The sequence below is a fragment of the Corapipo altera genome, unplaced genomic scaffold, assembly GCF_003945725.1.
Source record: "Corapipo altera isolate COAL_440 unplaced genomic scaffold, ASM394572v1 48b, whole genome shotgun sequence".
NCBI classification, from domain to species: Eukaryota; Metazoa; Chordata; class Aves; order Passeriformes; family Pipridae; genus Corapipo; species Corapipo altera.
The window spans coordinates 6137738-6158582 of record NW_020884884.1 but is presented as its reverse complement, the minus strand read 5'-3'; the positions used below and the strand labels follow the sequence as shown (position 1 = coordinate 6158582).

The following is a 20845-nucleotide window of genomic DNA, read 5'->3' as shown; positions in this document are numbered from 1 at the left end:
TGATCCTTACCTGTCGACAAGGTAAATGACCAAACAATGGTTTATCTTCATCAGCTAAAATTCGTTCTGTAAAAAAAAAAAAATCCATCTTGTGAGTTTAACTAAATTCTGAAAATTACCTAGAAAGGAGCAAAATGAATACATCAGTACCTATGGTCTGTATCGTGTAAGCACAGCTTCCCCAGCACATTATAGGTACACGGGGATCTTCTTCATTTGGATGAACCTTCAAGCCTACTTTGTATGTTGCCGTGCCAAAAGTTGTCAGCATCTCTTTTATGCTCTCAGAATAAGGATTCCTGAAACAAAGCAAGCAATATTACTAATTCATTATTTTCTCCACTGGCAGCATAGTACTTTAATAATACGCATTCATCTCCTACTGGATTTTTAAAATTTAAGTGATAACTCCGATATCCTTCTTTGGATCTGGTATTCAGTGACCTCTTTTTTTGTGACAGATATATTCCTAATTATTATTTTGATTATTTGACTGGAACCAATCTCATTTTTTAGTGTTAAGTATATTTAGTCTTCAATGATTATATAGTTAAGGCTAAATTACAAGAAATATGTGTGACTGATAGCTAAATCTGTTGTCAGCTGGGACAGATGCCTCACATCTTTGTGTGCACCTGGCAGACAATTGTCTGTACCACATAATGAGTTTTACTACTTTCTCTTCAAGTCAAGAAGGGGTAGAACCAAATACAAGCACACCATAACAGCTGAAATTACATATTAGCATACTCTCTATTTCATAGTCTTCCTTCATGCCAGAAAAAAAAGTGCAGCATGTTCTCTGCACAACCACTTACCACACCTACCTCTTCAAATTCTACTGCATTACTTAGGACTTGTGGGTTGAACTTCAATACCATCATAATAACAAAATTAATTTTTCTAATTAAAACAAAATTCATATATTTACCTTAATTATTGAGACCTAGCACAGAAGTTACATTCTATTTTCATATTATCATTTCATGTTGAATTTTTAATGATTTATTAAGACATAAATACATACTTCAGTTTGAAATCTGGTCTAAATCCTTCAGGTAATTGTAGCTGATCCATTTTTTCTGAATGACCAGAATGACCTGTACAAACAAAAAGTAGTAAATCACTGATTATTCACCTATACATGATTTTTACATTATAGAAAGGTGAAGAAGCACAACATCAGAAACTGAAATTCCAAGCTGTTCTTGCCACTTATGCCATCATCTCTCAACTCCATTCTGGTAGAACGGATATGCTCGCTTCTTTTCCATGAATATTATAACATTTTCACATATAAATATACAGATTTCTTCAGACTTACTTGCAGAGTCTTCATTTCGAAGCAAATGCAGTGCTTTTATTTGCTGGGATACTGTTTTGATCCACTGAGTTAGGTTTGGTTGGCCTGAAAAGTCTAACCTGTCAAAAAAAATCCCAACAAACAATTAAAAACAATTTATATACAGCATTAGTATTTTAGAGGCATTCCATGCTCTTCTGTTTCTCAACAGGCTCTTTTCCCTACTGCCCAGGTATTTTTCTACATTCAGTTCTTTTTCTGCAGGTCCTATGCTTTCCTGTCCTTTCATGCTCTTAATTCCATAATACACAATAACAAAGTAAAATTCATAAACCAAAATAAACAGGCAGGCAATCCATTTGAGTTTATCAAAACAGAGGATAATAAACATTCAGGAGGGTTTTCTGGGGTGTAGCTTGATTGGGACCTTCTTTTTTACACTTATTAAGGACATTCATAAAGTAAACAGACCTGTTGAACAAAACTCTTGGTGGAGGAAGCAGAGGAATAACGGTATTGCTTAAGCATTCACAAAGTGGGCAAAGGAATTCACCATTTTCTACATCATAACTTGTGTGTACTCGCAATCTTTGTTGTCTTCGTTGCTCTTTCGCTTGGACTGCATCAAAATACCTTTAGAAAAGAGCAAGACATTAGCAGCAAATTATTAAAACATTACTTTAACATAAAAATTCAAGAATTCTCAGGGACACACACTTTTGCCTTTTCCCAGATATAGGTAAGAGAATTATCTGAAGGAAAAAGCTCTACCCTCTGACTGATAAAGTATTACTATCTCCAGCTATCCCCAATTTTTGGGTGCCAAAATCCCCCAAAGTGCTGAAGTTCATTGGGCTGTTAAAATCATGTTTAAGACTTCAGCAATTTCCAGAGGAAGAGGTAAAGAGAAGGTTGAAGGACTAAAAGAAAAAAAAAAAGGCCTCATTTTTACATGAAATGTTTAGGGAGCATGAGCATTATCTGTGGGCATATTCCATTATAGGCCACAACCAAAACAGAGGAGCAACTGGAAAAACTGGTGGCTGAATCCTCTATGGAAAAGAAACTGAATTCACTGCTTTGCTAAATGTAACTCCTATTCCAGAAGCCTATGATGTGCTTTAAACCATGGCAAACAATGACCCCCAAATGATCTGAATACAGGCCTCTGTGGGCATTTCCAGGAGATAATGGAACCCACACAGGACTGTGAGCAGTGATATCAAACACCACAAATGAAACCAGTGTGTGGTTATAGCCACACATATATATAGCTCCCAGAATCTCTGGGAGCTCCTAACACTCTTCACACACAAAGCAGAATTTGAAATTAGGCACTTCAGAAGCCATGCCAAGGACCAAGACAAGAGCCTCACCAAAGTCAGAGGCTTGAACAGTTTGCATTTGTCACATGGCACTGGCCCCACACAGCACGAAGCATGTTTATACACCTCCAAAAATCAAAGAATAAAAACAAACGGAAAAAGCTTTTATTAAAAAACTAAGAACAAAGGACAAAACTGAGTTTACGTTGAAGATGAACTTGAACTAGGTTGTAGATGTTTCTACTTCAAATGAAACATGTTGGAGGAATTAAGAGTGCAAGAGATGCACTGTCATCTAAAACTCCAGTAGAGAGTAAAAGAAGCAGCAAAAACATGTCTATCAGTGAACTGCAAAAAAACCCCAAAAAATCTGAGCTTCAGTGTTCAGATACATGTGCACCACAGGGAATTATGCATTGAGATAAACAAGCAAATGGAATGAAAGCTGCCATGTATGGCTTTGGATTCTTCTTTACCGAGATGACAGACAGCAAATGAAAATTATTTTGAACATATTTACAGCATTTGATTTCTACTTCTTTTTTTCAACAGAAAGTTGTTTAAATCACTTTATGAAATTACTTTTTATGTTTACTACATGGTAGTAATTCTGCCATTAAAATTAGTGCCGTTAGACAAACTGATAACATAACAAACATGCTATTTGGACTAAAAACTTAAATATAGCCTTTTACCTTTGCCAGCAATGAGCATGCATAATATGCCCACAGCTACCCGTGTGTGTTCCACATGACAGATCTGGGTGCATGAATAATGGGTCATACTTTTCTGTATTTAAAACAAAACAAAACAAAACAACACAACTTTGAAATAAACATTTATCAAACAACTTAACTGCAAATTGATGTTACCACAATCACATTATTATTTAACTTTATCACAGAATTTTAACTCATTTGATGAAGCATAGAACACATTACTAATCCACAACAACTTAAAACTGTTTAGATCATTTACAGGTACAATGTAAATTTTGTTTTGAGTGTGTATGTGCGCTGTACTTAAGACTTCAAACCAAGCTTTTGGAAGCCTTGGTAAAATCCCCAAGATTTACCTGCAGTTTTGGTGGTTCGGTACCACCACACAATGAGTTCAAGAACATTAATTTTCAGCGTGAGAGTGCAAAACAATTCAGGGCAGAGATTTTTCCATGTGTTTACACATACATAATCCAGAGAAGCCTTTCTAACAACTCTATTGCTCACTGTGATCTGTTTTACAAAGTGCCTAAATCCAAGATTTTTTTATTATTGCTAAGTGGCATTTCAGAGGATATAACTGAGAGGAAGAAAACGTACATCTTGTGCTTTTACAGCATTACATCAACACCTCCTCTCTCTCTTATGTTACAGGCATCGTTTAAGAACAAACATTTCTGATTTTAAGGGGTTTTTTAACAGTTATAAATAATTTGTCACAAATGAATGGCAGAACATTTAGATCATGCTTTGCAGTGATTTACATTGTTTAGAACACACATTTCTACCTCACCAAAAAGACGGGGAGTTTTGCTACTGATTACAAAGAAGCCTTCCACAAACACACAGTTAACATAAGAAGGCTATGTCACTGTCTCAAAGGAACACGTGAGGTTGTCACACTGCCTCCAACATTCTTTAACATTAAAGACAACTATGAACAGTACTTACCAGGGTCTGGAGTAATTTTGTTTCTATTTTTAGACAACACAGTTGATCGCTGGATAAATGCTGCCAAGACCATAGCCCTGCTGTCCACTTTAACTTCTTGCTCCTCCTGACACAATATACACATAACAACCTGCCTGGGTTCAGCTACTCTAGTTTGCTCTGGTCCCAAGGCTGTGAGTTTTGCATCTGAAATTACAGGGCTAGAATATTGAAAGAATATTAGTAAGCAAATTATTTGAAAAACATTGCAATTCAGATCATCATTTAAGTGTGATGAATGAGTTTTCTAGATTTATGATAAATGCTGACAAAAACCAGTTTTGGCATTTATAAAAAAATTCCTATGTTCCCAGAAATGGCACACACTTTCTAGAAAAAATTCATACCCTCCCAATAGTATAACCCACTCCAGTTTAACACAGAAATTAAATGTGCAGCCCTCCATCATCCACATCCCTTAAGTGTCTGACACGAATTTTGAAAACACTTTCCACTTCCCCACAAATCATTAGCATACTTCAGTTCATATTTCCAGCTACAAGCAGATTTTCTTCCAGATCTTCAACCAACATATAATCAGCTATTTCCAATTTACTATGTTTAATAGCATAGTCTCTTCAGTATCATTAATCATGATTTTGTACAAAGAATTATTTGCCTGTTTATGTTGAGCACTATGAGGATGCGACAAGGGAGGAATCAATATTTATCCCACCATCTTGACAGAGAAGGGGAGGAAAGAATTCTATTTACTACTGTGTTTTTGTCTCAAAAACTTATGAATAGTTTTCTGTGACGGAACACGATTCAGGATGGAGAAAAGCATGCAGCAATTGGCAGGACTTTCATATGGACGTTGCTGTTATTGTGTGGTTTCATTGTATTCATGCTGCGCGGTGCACAACTGCACATGCCCAGACCTGCCATGAGATTGCCTGCTCCCTGCTTCCCCCACTCCTCCCCCTTTTGCCTGTGCCCTATTCTGATTTGCTCCCCTGTTTGTCTGTCTGATAGCCCACCCTATGTTCTGCCCCTTTTTCCCTGGTGGGAAGGTTAAGAATCGGGCGCACGCCTGAATAAACAAGTCTGCTTGCACCCTTTCTGGTGTCCTGTTCCCCCTTTCGGACCGCGACAGTTTTCCATCCAGACAAAAAAAAAAAAAAGAGCTTTTTAAAGCAGTAACAGTGGGACAATTTGATGTTAAAGTCAATGGGGGAAAAAATTTAAATGAGATTCCTTTACCTATTTTCATGTACTCCGGAGGTTGATGTATCTAGCTCGTCCAAAGTTTGCTGGAAGAGTTCTTTGTTTTCATTGATGAAGTGCCGCTGCATCTCGGACATCTGAGCCATGATCTTTTCCCTGCGCAATCTGGCAATCTCAGCTTTTCGCTTCCTTTCAGCTTTGTCTTTATCACGTGAACTCTGAAATTGTATTGTTCACTCAGCCGTTTTTAAAAATGTAAGTTATTTTAGTTACTGCTCGGTGTAACGGACTAACCTCCAAATTTTAGCTACTGTTATGTGTAACTTGTACACACTTGTAACTTCTTTATGAAAATCTCATAAAAAGACACAAGAAAAGTCTACCAAAGAGTTATTTTGTGCCCTCTTTTCTTTAGCTCATGTTCAGTGCCAGGCAGAACTTCAGATCCAGAAGGGTAACCTCCTCCCCCCAACATTTAACTGTATTTTGTATTTCTCTGCCCTTTAGTCATTCATAAGACAAGAAGGTAAGAAAGTGACAGGTCTCGTCTCATCTCTAGAATTACTCTCCCTCCACACTACCTGTATTCCTAACTAAGGTCTTTGTGTAGTATCTAGAGTGTCATGTTGAGCTAAACAAATGGGCAGAGCTTATCTGGAATAACCCGCATGGTAAAAGTACACAGATACTATTGCTTTTAGCAACTTTCCATGGAGTTTGAGATTATGGGAAGAGTAGAAACATTTCATGCTGTGATGAGTAATACAAACAATTCTAAGGGGTAAACTTGCAGAAGATTTGGAGACTACAATATATAAAACAAACAAAAACAGCCCAGGAACTCTACCAATAGGCCTTTCAAACAAATGGGTTTGAGCTGTGAGACAGAATTGCAGAAAGCATTGATGTTTCCCATCTTTGATTTAGAGCTACAATTAGAAATACAGTTCTTTGCTAGTCAGAACCCAGACATGTTCTAGATCAGCTAACTGTTACAGCTTGCTTTTACCTCCTCCATAATATTTCCTTCTGTTTCGGCCACGGGACTCGAAGAAGAGCTTTCTCTTAGCTTTTTAATAGTATTAAAAGTCTGTAAGAAAGAATACAACATTTAATTTGTTTGTGACATGAGAATATAACTGTGTATAATACAATGCTGTCCAGGTAACATGCAATGTTGGATTCCAGAAGAGGAAAAATGTAGCTACAACAAATCAACACGGGAAATAAGGAAATCATCACAATATAATTAGGGAAGTTGCAAAAATCTTACTCCCATAATTTCGGGGGTAATATAGAATACATTTACCTTCAATATCCATCTGATCATGTCCTTGTGCACTTCCAGATGAGGTGCATTTTGCAGTGTTTCTAGCATAGCTAGAATGCTAGGGGAATTACTGGGTGCCTCTCCTGGTTCTGAGACAAATATTACAATGACAACTGATTATACCATTACCTGACAAATTATTCATTCATTAACATTACAAACAAAAATCACCAACACTTGTTCAGTAGCTGAAGAATTCCTTCAGCAAACAGGCACAATATAACTTTTAATTCCCCCCACTGCAAACATTTTCATGAATAACCTCCAAATCCTGAAAAGTTACAGGAAACCTCTAAATCCTGAAAGTCTTGCTTACGGACTATATTTTCTTACTAGAGAAATGCACTGTATGTGCTCCCTTGCTGTTTTCATCTTGGGAGCTGCTATGTAGAAATTCCAATATTTTATTTCCCGTTATTTTAAATGGAAGAGTCTTAGCAACTTTCATATGTTAGCAAAACTAGAGGCTCTAGTCAGAAGACACAAAGGAGAGTCAAGATTAAAAGAATCTTTAAGAATGCAACTATTGTTTCTGCAATTGCATCTAATCCTGTACAGCAATCTTTGTTGAGATGCTGCTTAAAGATATTAAGAATTAGGTTTAGTGGGAATTATTCAACTTCCGGATTTCTTCTCCAGAAAATGCCTTTAATATTGCTACCATCATAGAATCTACACATATGTAAAGCATGGATCTACAGTTAACTTGGTAACATTTTGATGGATAAATAAATATACTCTTCCGGTAAATGCCGTTTCAGAAGAATAAAATACGAGATCCTGGCATTTTCAGTTATTTCAGATTTGCTATAAATTTGAAAAGAAAAGCATACTTGATATTTTCTGAGTGAAGGTAAATGTTACAACGTTCTCCTCACTGAGATTCTCCAGATGCTGTTTTTCTTCTTGTAAAGCCATTCCAATTAAATGCAAAACCTAGGTAAAAATTATGAATTTTAGTTCTTTCCTTAAATAATTCATATAATCTAGTCATATAGTTTGGGTAATTAATTAAGAGGCAGGGAAGTCATACAAGACAATTATATAATAAGAATATATTTGCAGTTATTTCTATATACAGAATTCCAAAGCTACACAGGAGCAATAGTGTTTGTTTGGAACTTTACCACATAAAACCCACATCGTACTACTTGTATCTTTCTGTTTGTTGTCCTGACTAGTGAGGGAGAAGTCAGTGCTTCTTAGTTTTCTCCCTGGCAACGGCTTGTTATTATCTCAAGTCTATGGACAGAAGCATGATGCACACTTTATATCCTTTTTACATACAGAATTTACTGACAAAAATTTAAACATTTTAAACAGAATTCTCTCTAGAAACACATTTTAAAATAATGCTAATTTTTATGTCAGTGAAAAGCTGCAATCCCCTTGCACTTACAGTATGGAATTTCCCACTTAAAGAATGGAATTTCCCTATTTAGCACTATAATAGTTTGAATGGTATTTTAAAGCTGAAATACTTCAATCTTGGTGGTGAACTCTGTCATGCTGAATCAGCCATTTTGCAACCCTAAGCAAATTGGCAGGATGCTCCAGACATAAAGCATTACCGAATGCCTGGACTCAACACTGAAATCCACGTAAGGAAAGGATAATCACCTGAAAATTTGTAACAGAACTGGAATGCAACAGTCTAAGCATCTACAGAAAAACTGGTAAAACCTGATGAGAGTCTTGAAGTTTTTAAAATTTAATTACACAGTCAATTTTTCCTCAGTCTATCACATCTGTTTAACAAGGTCTCATTAGATATGGGCCATTTCCTCTTGCAGATGTCTCATATCAACCTTTGCATGATCTTCCAAGACAAGAGCAGTTGACTTGAGAAAAATAAGTCAAGTTTCCCAAAGCTGATACATTGTCAAGTTAGAAAACTCTTTTGTGCACTTCTATGATTTTTTTTAAAGTGCTTTAGCTTAAACTGAAATAACCAAATGAATGTCAAGAAAAAAAAAATCGATGTCTACTTAATATGCAATGACTCAGATTAACTGGTTTTCTACCACAATGAACACTATTTCAACTGATTCAAGCAGAATTCTCTCCTCTTGTGTGCATCACATTAGAAATTTACCTGGGCCTTCTATTCACTTTTAAAAATAAATTGCATTGGAGCCAGAGGGGTTTCCCTAGTTCTGTATGTCAGCAAACACCCTCCATTTCTCATTCAGAGTATTCTGTATATTTCAGATACCAAGTAAACAACTTTTATCCATAAAACCATGTTAAAATGCTAAAATAAATATTCCTTCATTAGCATAAGCATTATTTTAAACAAAAAACCCATACCCTTTGCAGCATGGACTCTGACCAGGCATAGCCATTGTGTTCTACTGCCCACTGCAGTATAGTTCCCATAATGCACAGCATCACATCAGACTGCAGAATATTAACCAGACTGGCAAAAAGTGGGCAGAAAGGAGGAAGAGCTGGCGGTGGAAGTGCTGAAAGGGAAATTTGTGTGTTTGACATTTCTCCAAGATTTGCAACACCCACATAAAATGTCTGACTGAACAGTTTAACCCAAGGCAGGGGGGTAGGAACAACATGATCTTTAAGGTTCCTTCCAACCCAAACCATTCTATGATCCTAAGGCAGAACAAAATTGCTTGATAAACAGTATTACTGATAACAGGCTATAACATTCCACGTGGCTTGCATGTAACAGAAAAGCCAAAGGAATAAGCTCTCCAGAAGGCGGGTTCCATGACAGGTGAGATCCCCGTCTACAGCCAGGGAGACATAAGGGAAATTGCTACATTTTCAACCAATTTCTACTCTAGTCCAGGAACAGGACTTAAGTTAGTCTTAAGTTTCAGGGCAATACACAGCTCAATATGTGATTCCTTCTTCTACCACCTTCTCTCAAAAAAATACCTGTATCTTCTCTGTTCTGTCTTTTCAGCTTTCTTTGTGCTTCCTCTGCCTGAAATAGAAGAACAATGGCAGCATTATTCAAAACCTGTACAAATATAAAACTAATAAAAAAAGCATTCATGCTTTACTCCATTGTTACTGTTTTTTCCCCTTTTTCCCAGCCTTAAATAAACATAAAAGCTTTCATGTCTTTTCAATTTATGTTCTACTTGTAAAGTAGGCCACGCAGCTTCAAAATTAATCTTTCAACCTGAGCCAGCCTGGACTCTTTTTCTAGCATAAGATTGTAAGACAACTCTGAGCTAAAGCGGCAATTTCCATAAATCTAAGGGAAAATACAAGTTGCTTTAAATACTTTCAGTAACATAAGATGTAAGAGAAGCCACAGACAAGCTCCTGAAGGCCCACTGATTTCAATAGCTCTGTATAGGGCACAGGATCCAGTGGCACAGCAAAATCTTGGGCAAATTTTGTTAACGTTCTCAAACATATAGCTGATAACACTTCTTCCCAGAACTAAGCTTTGGAAAAAGGCAAACAAAAAAAGACACAAAATAAACCCCGGAAAATTAAATTACTAAGTTACCTTTGATTGTTCTGCCCTTGAAAAGTGATAGAAATACAGATTGAAGTTCTTGGCACATTCTGGTTTTAACTCATACAGCCCTCTGCCTGTTAATCCAGGTTTCCTACCAAAAACCAAACCAAACACCTTATGTCCATTGGTTATTAACACCTGAGAATAAACAGTTAAGTAGAACAGCTAAAAACCACTGCTCAATAGGCATTCTAGAAAACAAGTAAGTAACAGGATTAAGAATTCTGCATGTGAGTAAAGCCATGAGAAACTGCCTCAACCCAGCCCTCTTTCTTTTATTCTCTCATTTTCACTAATTTAGCCATTCCATTTCTAAAGCTGAAATATTAGGATAGAGGGAAACATACTTGAAACATGCCACTTCTTCAATCACACTTTCCATTCCCGTCTCTCTGTTCTCCTACAATTGAGTGAAAAGGCAAGACAATGTGTTACTGTAGTTCTTGGATTAAACACGTTCAAATATCATACAATACTACAGCAAGCATGCAAAATGAACGTAGTACAAAGTCATTTTACTGGCACCCAAGAGAACACTAAAGCACATAACATGAAAATACATTCAGGAATGCCATCTCTGCATTTACATTTTTAACAAGTCGTGCCATTTTAAGTGCTTAATTTTTATTGTTTTTCCCTGTCATAATGAACTTGGATGTAAAATAAAGAAAGAAAGAAAACCTGAAGCTAGCATACTGAGCTTATCTTTGGAATACACAGTCAGTATTTCTGGTTTCTAGGCTTTTAAATTGAAATAAATAAAGGAAAGCTAAAAAAACAAGTTACTGAAAAATGATAAAACAACCACAAAAAGCAGCAGCAGACATCAGCTCAAATATGTAACACTACTTCATACACGAATTGCCTTTTATTATTCCCATCCCCTTCATGCAATACATATTCACAGCAGTTAATATGCAAAGAAAAAAAGGCTGACAATACAGTTTGGAACTCTAAATTAAATCCCAGTTTGCTTTTTCATCCAACCTTAAATTATTTTTAAATAATTTTAAAATTTAACTTTTCAAATTCTTTAAGATATTCAGAACAAAGAAAAGTATTTCAGAATCTATCTGTACAGTTCAATAAACTATTGAATTCTGTCTTCAGAAATCATGTTTAAAAGATTGCTTCAAAAATATTAAAAAGGAAGCTTTGCTATCCTACAGAAGCACTCCTAATAGAATTCACATAAATGCTTCTGTTCATGCAAATGAACCATTTATGTTACACAAGTCGTAATGCTGTGTCTGATTCCATGTCTTTTCACTTATTGTTAGGTATGAAAATATAACAGCTTATATTTTTGGATAGTTCTGACAACCCACTTCCATACATCTAATTCAGGGTTTACAAGCAGCCTGCAGAGACAGTCAGCCAGATGGCCAGATAAGGAACAGCATTAAAAAGAGAAAGGAGCTGAAGGAGCTCTCAGGTTCCTGCCTCTTTCATATGTTATTCCTTCCTTATCTCTTTCCTACCCTCTCCATGAGAATTATTACTCTGTATTCATGCTAACCTTGCTCTGAGCACAATCATGCTGCTCCCATTCCATCCATTCCACATTAAGTGAAACGAACTTGCGTAAGGAAAATTTTCAGCAATCAGCCTTAAAAGGTAAAGTTGCTTCCCTCCTCCAGGCCAAGTTACTTACATCTTCAGGTAATGCTTTCACCAATTCACTGTGAGCCATTGGCCTGATGCTCAGCTGATGGATGATCTCTCGTTTGATTTCATCTGTTGCATTTACCTGTCCTATTCCCGGACTGAATCTTTCACCTGTAGAAATAAATTACATAATTTTTTTCAGGATTTTAAACATTCTTTTCTCTTTTTCTGCAAGTTAAAGGCTGGAAAATAGGCCACCTTCTGTCGAATCTTGTGTTCATACACCAGGGTTCAAAAATTCATTACATTAATCTAAGCTAGTTTTGAGGCTTTTCTCCTAGGAAAGAAGTCAGAACTACATGAAGCCCACAACAGAACTGAACTTGAGATGGAAACGATGAATGTTCATTCCAGACCATTAAAGGGACTAAATTTTAAAAATTAATTAAATACATTCTGAACTTACCAACAATCATTATAATGAGGTATAGCATCTCTTCTATAAGAGTATTATTTTGTTGAACAACATCCTGAAACAATCAAAAAAAGAATTTACAATTTTCAATTAAAAGAATTATTCCATATACTGAAAATACTTTTTCAGTGATTCAAAACATTGCTTGTTTTCACCCTTAGCACTCCCAAATTAAGCTACGCTGAACTGCAATCGTAAGTGCAAAAATTATGCAGCATTTTCTGACATTTACCAGTTTGACAGGTAAAAATATTTACGTGTATTTCAAACTAGCCAAATGAAATTAAAATAGGATAGGTTTTGCTTTTTTATCAAGAAATTGCTCAGTCTCAGCATAACAGCACCTGAAACACTTTGAAAAACAAAACTGCAGGTTTTCTATAGCAGTAATACATAAAATACCTTGTTAGTATTTTCTGAGCTAAATCTTTTCCCATAGTCTGGAGTACTAAATATCTGATAAAGTTCAAAGCGACTCAGCATTATCATCAAGAAGTGATTTGGATCCATCATAGACACACCTGTCTATTAAAAGAAAAGAAGATTATAAACAGAAAATAGATTTCATGTTATTATAGCATGCTTGTATATTTCTATATGATGTCCACAGCATATTCTTTATGAAATTCATTCCTTTCTCAATCTTGGGCATGAAGACTTAATTACTTAAATTTACACTCTTAGGACTCCAAAACGAGAAGTGTCAGCACATTTGACAAGCTGAATCCTATGCTTTATCAATAATTCCTGATGCCCTTTTAAAGGCTTCATGTAAAATACTCAGGGTTATTCTTTCTATCTGAAACAGTCTAAATAAAATTCAGTGAGAGACTTGTTTTCTTTTACTCTCCAATCTTGTTCCTGTTGGCTCAATTTAAGGTATAATATCACTTAGTAGATAGCACTGAAGATTTTAAAAACAAATTCCAGTCCTCAAAAGAATGGCTGAAGATTTTATAGCAAAACTTCCCAAACCTTCTTGGAAAGAAAAATATTAATGTTTTAATGCAGCACAAACACTGACTTCTGTTTCTGAAAACTACTGGCTAAAGTTTTTTCTGTTTATTAAACAAGATATCTAAGTTAGTCAATTATAAAAATTTGCTGGTAGTTCACTATTGCTAATGGGACCATCTTTAAGACAGAATAATTTCCAACACAGCTAAAGGATGTCTATCCAAATGGGCAGCTGCAGATGATCATTAAAAATTAGTGGCAGATCAAGCCTCACGGAAATATGTCTGAAAGTAGAAGTAACTTGTGGCATTTGTATCCTACTGGGTATTGCTAACTCTAGGTAAGATTTGAGAAACTTCCTGAGAAAATATTTTGCTGTCCATGTGAACTATGCACCCTGAGCTGCAAATGTCAGCTTACATTGCTCTCAGTGTAGAAGTATTGAATCTGTGTCAGAGCTAAATAGACTGGCAGATTTGCAAAATCTCTTCTGAAGGACGAAAAACAAATCAAAGGGGTTTCACTTTCTGCCCAGTATTTTAGACACCAACTTTGAAGAGAGGGAGAAGAGCCAACGCATACACTGAGTACATGACTGAAGACATGCAGACTCACACAACTGCTACTCCAGTACAACCCATTAGTTAAAATATTACATTCTTGAAGAAGTAGCATTATATATGCGTTACATAGAAAATTCTGCACTTTCCAATGTATAGTTAAAAAACAAGGATTACAACAATCGTTATTTCCTTTACAAATTATCCCATAATGATAAAGCTACAACAAGAAAATTGAAGTCTTTCCACAAAAAATTGACTTTTTCCTTGTCATTGAAAGGTTCTGATGGAGCTAATAACAAACACACACACGTCCTGAAAATGCTTGATAAAAATGCAAACTGGCATATGTGATTACCTGAAGCATTACTATGTCCTTGTCAAACATCTCCCTCCTGCACTTCACATTATGATAGTAATAAATCTGAAAAACAAAACCAAACATTACAATCATTAACAAAGATCATATCTAATCTAAAATGATTTTAATTCTGAAAAAATTAACTTTGCTATACAGTGTTAGTAAACAAAAAATGAACCTGTGATTTGAAAAAATGATACAATTGTATCTGTATGCAAAAAGCTTTTTTATATAGCACAAAATAGTTGCTGGCTACATTGTATTGATCTAATGTCTGGACTGCATAAACTTAGAAGGAAAATATTTTTGACCTCCTTGGCTTATGAATTAATATATCTATTTGTTTAGCAATTAACTGTTTGAAATTCACAGGAGAGAAAGCCTTTGCAGTTAGAGAAATGTTTCTTCTTCATTTCATGAATTGCTCTTTGATTATTTGAGATACAATCTTTCAGGAATTGCTAGTGTCAGCAAAACGTTAATACTGTGATGGAACTAGACTTAACCCAAATCATCCTGAGAATGAACTCAACACTACTGTGCCAAGCAGCAGCAGCACTGCAAACACTGCATGGCGCTGAAATGTGGGAAAGTTTAGTTCTACTGTAATTAAGGAAAAATAAATAGGGTTGACAAGTTTCTACCTAGGACCGGGAGCAATCTTCAGCATGCCAATCTTTCCTCTACAGACACACCATTTCTCACCAGAATTACATGGAAGACAACTAGGCATGCCTTCCCTTTCTTCCCCACCCTAATAATCCACACAAAAAGATGCCCATTCCTATTGTCTGGCAAAATACGCAAAAGAAGCTGGCTGAACATGAGCTCTCATACCCATAGGAAAGAGGAAGGACCTGTTGACTCTGGGAACCTTATTATCTAAACTAGACCATGCTCTTTACTTCAAGATACTGACAATGAGGGGAAATCAACACAGAGACTTATTTTACCATCAAAAGCTACACTGAATTTCCAGATCTGATGTGTGTCTTCAGCAATATGGGCACTGTTATAATTTTACATAACTAGAGCTTTTTTTGTTTTAATAATGACAATAAAGGACATCACCTTAAGAAGATCCTTTAAGAGTCAAGAAGTGTCAGAATACAGTATGTTTGAACAGCTTAATTGCAGTGCATGTGTACTAGGAGACTGAATTATCTAATGAATATGAGGGTTAGTGGGACTGAAAGAATTTTCTTGCAAATAGATCAAGTTAACACCTCCCAGAATTAAATCCTGTTCCTGTTGTAATGTAAGACTCGCTTAGAAAATCACTTTAGACGATCACCCTGGTGGGTGGTACTGACACCACAGTACCCATTTTATAGCTGTTATGCTTGAAACATGTAATTCATACAAACACAGAGAACATAAGTTTAGAGATGAAAGAAGCTAGTCTCCAGAAGTATAAAATAAGTATGAGAGCTAGAAGCCAAGAAACACTCAGTTCTACACTGTTTCTAATGCTTCTGTGGGGTCTTAGGATTTCAATTACTTTTTAAATATAAATAGCCATAATATCTTAATGCTGCATATTTTTATATCTGAGACATTTTTATGTGGAGGTGATGAATGCACTACTGAAGACACACAGATCGAATTCTGCACTTTATACTGCTTTTGGACAGCATACCATAAAAAGGCTAGGAGTCAATAACTGCATTATACTAAAACTTCTTTACATGCAGAGCACTAAGGTCACTGAGCCCTGTAGCAGCCCTGAAACAAAAAAGCAACTTCTGACTAAAGAAAATCAAAGACCAGATTAAAAGCATAAATATTCAAATGATGTGCGTGCTGATATAAACCCCTACTTCGCACTGCCGTAAGATTTACATAAAGAACATTTGGAATCAATACAGAAAGGAAGGTTTTGAGGTCTGAAATTATCCTGGGGGATCTACCAGAAAACAGTGATTCTGCAGGTGCTATGTACTCACCTGATTAACAAGAGAGAACCCATTCCTTCTCCACATTCCTGCGTGCACTTGGGCACATAGGACCAGGCATCGTAGAGGATGTTCTATTAACATGGGTGGGCTAAGTTCACTCTGCATTAAGAAAATGCAATATTTTGATATATACAGAGAAAATAAAAGAAAATGGGACTGAAATGAAGTAGAATGGTATTTGTGATAATTAAAATATTTCAGCAATACAAAAGAGAAGCAAATCCAACAGGAAAAATTTGATGAGCCTATTCCCAATCTATCCAGTCAAATGTTACCCTTACATTCCCTTTGCTCCACTAAAATACTACACAAGGGCTTTAGTTTATTCCTAAAGACAGCAGGTTTCATATTTTAAAACGTCAACACTGACTTTCATTCAAAGGTTAAGTACTACTTCTTTCAAAAGACACTGAAATTCTTTTCCCAGTTAGGTTTTATCCTCTTTTATCCTACTTTTTTAAACTTCCCATAAAGAAACAGTATATCAGTAAGAACATGAGGGAAGCAAGAAACACCTGGGGAAGAAAATTAGAACCCAGGCCAAGGAGAAGGAATCAGATCCTGCCTAAAGTTCCTAAAAACAGTTTCTATACAAAAAGAAAGTTATGCATGAAGAACAAAATACAAGCCTTAAACTTGAGTCTTAGTTACTTAAGAAAACAACACTGGTTGCCTATGCTCCAGTCATGAATATCTAGATACTAATCTTTCAAGAGACAATTTCATCTGCTAAAGAGAATCTGAGTAGAATTTATGGTAAAAAGATCCTTTGTTTTATTTAATAATATCCTACATTTACATGACCAATTTCACGTTAAGTATTAATTATATTTACTGAATATGCTAAATTTAATTACATACCAGGGGTAGCAGCTCTGGAAACTTATATGCCACCTCAGTTTTACTCAGCAAAACATGCAAACCTACATAAATACATGAGAAAAAAAAAAAAACATATAGAATATTACAGACAATATTTTATATAATTCAAACAGGACAAAAAAGGTCATCTAATTTACTCAGACCATTTTCTGGACAAACCTACAAGTCTGCAGACTTATCACCGTGGAGCCACACAGCTATTTCATGAAGAAACACGTTAAAAGCATACATTTTGAGAGAATTAAAGTTTTCCCATTGTATCTGTATAAAACTTGCAGTACAAGTAAGATTTTTGCCTTTCTTTTGATTCTGTCATACCCTCTCAGCCAAAAGTCCTGGGTCTATCAGGACAATCAACAACAGATAACCCATCCTTTTTATCAATTCTTAGATAAAATACCTCATAAAATACCTCAGGAACTAGAATGTGGCTCCTACAAAATCCATGAGGGTTTTCTGCTTTGCTTTGTTTTAAAGTTACAAGGACTTGGCTCAAAGATTCAAATATTCAAAGTTATTTGATCCTAAGCTGCACAGCATTTTACCTAAGAATTACTTATTTCATTTCATTACTTGTGAATTTTTTTTTATCATATGGCTTTCTGATTCTGTAAACTAAAATCCATAAAGTGTTTTTCAACACAACTGTTGAACAAGATAGGCACAATATAAAGAGAAAGGCATAGCTTAATTTTCTGGTGACACATCTGCTTGATAAATCTGTTCTCTAACAGAATATTGATTAGTCTATTCCCTCTAACAGCTAAACATATTCCAAAACATTCAACCTCGGTGCATATTTTGCTGCAGTTCTTTTGCATCGCTCAAGTGGCAAAAGCAGTAGTAGCTGCCTACAATACAAATCCAAAGGCATAAGACAATCTCCACCAGGCCTGAAACGATAACAAGGCCTCCAGTGCTTGGGAACATTTGGCCTAGACGCTACCAAACAGCTAGAAAATAGCCAAAATGAAGCCTATTCAGGCCTTAAGCAACAGTTGTGTGGTTCTTCATGTACACACAAATACAAATCACATTTATACAATGTTTTTTATCTCCTGAAATATTTTTAAACCAGTTCATACCTGCAAGTAAACGAGAAACTGGGAGATGAATGCTAACTTTTTCCTGAGAAACGCAGTATCTGATGGTCTCAACTGAATGTCCACACATACTGAGAACAATAGGTTGTTCTCCATCAGTAAACCCACTATGACACTGCATCAACACAGTCAGGCATTTCTTGTAAGCTTCTATCAACACTTTTTCCTAAAAGAAAGATTGGCATTTACAGAGATTATGAAAAAAACAAAGCTGCAAAAAATAATACGGCCAATGTAAGAAAGACTGAAGGGTTGGTAGTTTTTACCTATAACAACAGTCCTGCAAAATTAAGATAAGGAATCCAACAAAAGAGCCAAATTAAGGGGGACACAGACTGTAAAACTCATACTGGTATGTCTGATTAGAAAAATACCCACTAGCATGTTGTTTGGGTTTGGGTTCTGGTAACTTTCTGAGCAATGGTAATGCTAGGCTAATAAAACCTGAACATTAAATAACAGTAAGAGATTAAAGCCAGCCTGAATGTTCAAATATTCTACGATCACTTACTCCACAGCCATATTTTAAAATGCTCAAGTTCTGTACTCCTAAAATTTGAAACACTTATGGAGTAGAAATATCATCTATAATCCGCAGTATGTGGTAGATCCAGGGTCTCCTCCTTTATTCCTCCTTCTCTGAAAATTATAACCTGACAGTGCTGTGATGATCACAACTATCAGATGTGTGACAAAACTCTCTGAAATATTTTGTAAAACCACATTCTCATGAATTGGTCAGTACAAGCCATAAAAGATGTGCTTAAATACAGAAAAGGTTTGCACTCACTCAGAGAAGATGTTCTTGGTTTATGGTGAATTTATGTGTTTAGCTCAATTGTTACGTGTATTAATATTTAGGTTTTATCTCCCTTCACACAGAAAAACAATTCAGAAGGAACTCACATCTAATGCACACCAGTCCTGCATCATTGAAATAACAAGGGTTAATTTCATCTGCAATGTAAAGGCTGCTTCCCACTCTGGTTCCATTTCAATGTGTTGTCCTACTTGACGAGTTATTGGATCCATACCCTAAAACAAAAAGAATTATGCATCTCAACAACGTATCACTGAAATATGTTGACAAAATTAGAATGAGTGTGAGACAGTGGTGAGCTACCCTTATAAGCATATTGTTGCTGCAACAGGTAAAAAGAAACTTGACACCATCTGAAAGGGAATAAAACACATCAAAGTAATAACAAGAATATTAAATGGGATTTGGAAGAGTAGAATACTATATCAAGAAAGGTTTGGGATATGAGCTGTGTTTATTATTAACAAATGTAGAGATTTCAGTATTATGAGCAGTCCAACAATGTTTGCATACATACAATATCTTACATACACATTTTGGTTTCTGAATACACTTTCTAGGGTTGTGCTATTACATGCAATTGTGTACTAATTAAAAACTGGGTACTATAATACATAATCAGCTCTTAGCATAAGAAAACCCAGCATTATCTGAGGATTACAAAATTTTCAATTGACTATCAAAAACCAACTAATGAAAGCTAAGTACTGAGAAAGGTATGCTACTGAAGTACTGAAAAATGGGAGTGATTCTGACTTACACCTTACTGATCATACAGTCAATTTGCCCTTGTAAAAGCTGCATTGTTTTTAAAATGCTCCTCCTAAGATAAGTACATGAAAAGGCTGTGGAAAAAAAACAAAGTGAAGAGGTCTGTTTGTGTGTCTTGAACAATATATTCCTCAATACATAAGGAGCAACTCTGCTGACACTTAAGATGGACCAGATTTTGCTCACACAATTAAATGCCTTGTCTGCCTCTACAAATGCAAAATATGCCCCAAATTACACTTCTTTTTGAACTGCTCTTACACTTTGTTGCCCTCTACCACAAACTAAATTTTAAAAAGTGAGGTAGATGTTATGTTTCAGGAAAACATGATGACTCCAAAAGTTATACTGTACTGAAGTTATAAAATGAGAAGTATATTAAATTTCTTCCATTTTTACATCACGATAGCTAACTTCCTGCTTTAACCTTGCAAAATTTTGTAATTCACAGATTTACATACCTGCATACATTTGAGTAATTCTAAGAAGGCATCGAAACCCTCCAGGAACTTGCGTCTCAAGTCATCTGACCACTCAGTTGGCTTACTTATCAACACATACCTGGGTAGATGAGCAAGGTGCAAGCATTAATTTTAGATTTATTTTTTTTTAAGCTCCATTTATCAAATCAGCACATAGTTAATATACTTACTTGAGATCCAAAATAAGGCTCTGAACACGTCTGAATTTGAAAGCCTGCAGAGCAGTGTAACGTTCAAACTGAAACCTGCCTTGGATGTCACGGTGCCTTAAGTGGTCCATGAAAGTTTTGATGATAGTGGTCATGAGATTTTCTTCTGTTATTAGCATTCGAGCCTATGCCAAAGTACATTGAAATTTGCTGTAATTAACAGACACAGCTAACAAGATTTTCATACTGCACCAAGAAGTTTATAATATATATTATTTTTTATCCAAAAGAGTTATATCAATAATAAAACCAGAACGTTTAAAGACAATCTTTTCAGAGAATCAGAGAAGGAAAAGAAAAAGTAAGCTAGTCAAAAATTATCAGAATCC

At 35.7% G+C, this 20845-nt stretch overlaps 1 protein-coding gene across 3 annotated transcripts in view; it reads right to left on the bottom strand.

Moving 5' to 3' along the window:
* Positions 1-20845, bottom strand: part of UBR2 (ubiquitin protein ligase E3 component n-recognin 2) — a 58517-nt gene that overhangs the window by 12998 nt on the left and 24674 nt on the right. For 2 of the 3 annotated variants that reach the window (XM_027641461.1, XM_027641460.1), the window contains exons 12-36: positions 20478-20641; positions 20287-20386; positions 19141-19269; positions 18217-18400; positions 17111-17172; positions 16238-16348; positions 14289-14354; positions 12816-12938; positions 12405-12468; positions 11985-12109; positions 10678-10730; positions 10319-10421; positions 9733-9781; positions 9145-9299; positions 7668-7770; positions 6814-6923; positions 6514-6594; positions 5541-5722; positions 4299-4498; positions 3324-3417; positions 1775-1936; positions 1325-1422; positions 1028-1100; positions 151-299; positions 11-66 (exon numbers count right to left, since the gene is read on the bottom strand). In XM_027641461.1, the coding sequence (XP_027497262.1) occupies positions 11-66; positions 151-299; positions 1028-1100; positions 1325-1422; positions 1775-1936; positions 3324-3417; positions 4299-4498; positions 5541-5722; positions 6514-6594; positions 6814-6923; positions 7668-7770; positions 9145-9299; positions 9733-9781; positions 10319-10421; positions 10678-10730; positions 11985-12109; positions 12405-12468; positions 12816-12938; positions 14289-14354; positions 16238-16348; positions 17111-17172; positions 18217-18400; positions 19141-19269; positions 20287-20386; positions 20478-20641 (2796 nt within the window). Of the gene's footprint in view, positions 1-10; positions 67-150; positions 300-1027; positions 1101-1324; positions 1423-1774; positions 1937-3323; positions 3418-4298; positions 4499-5540; positions 5723-6513; positions 6595-6813; positions 6924-7667; positions 7771-9144; positions 9300-9732; positions 9782-10318; positions 10422-10677; positions 10731-11984; positions 12110-12404; positions 12469-12815; positions 12939-14288; positions 14355-16237; positions 16349-17110; positions 17173-18216; positions 18401-19140; positions 19270-19813; positions 19900-20286; positions 20387-20477; positions 20642-20845 lie in introns of those variants that run through there. The other variant, XM_027641462.1, reaches the window with a different exon arrangement.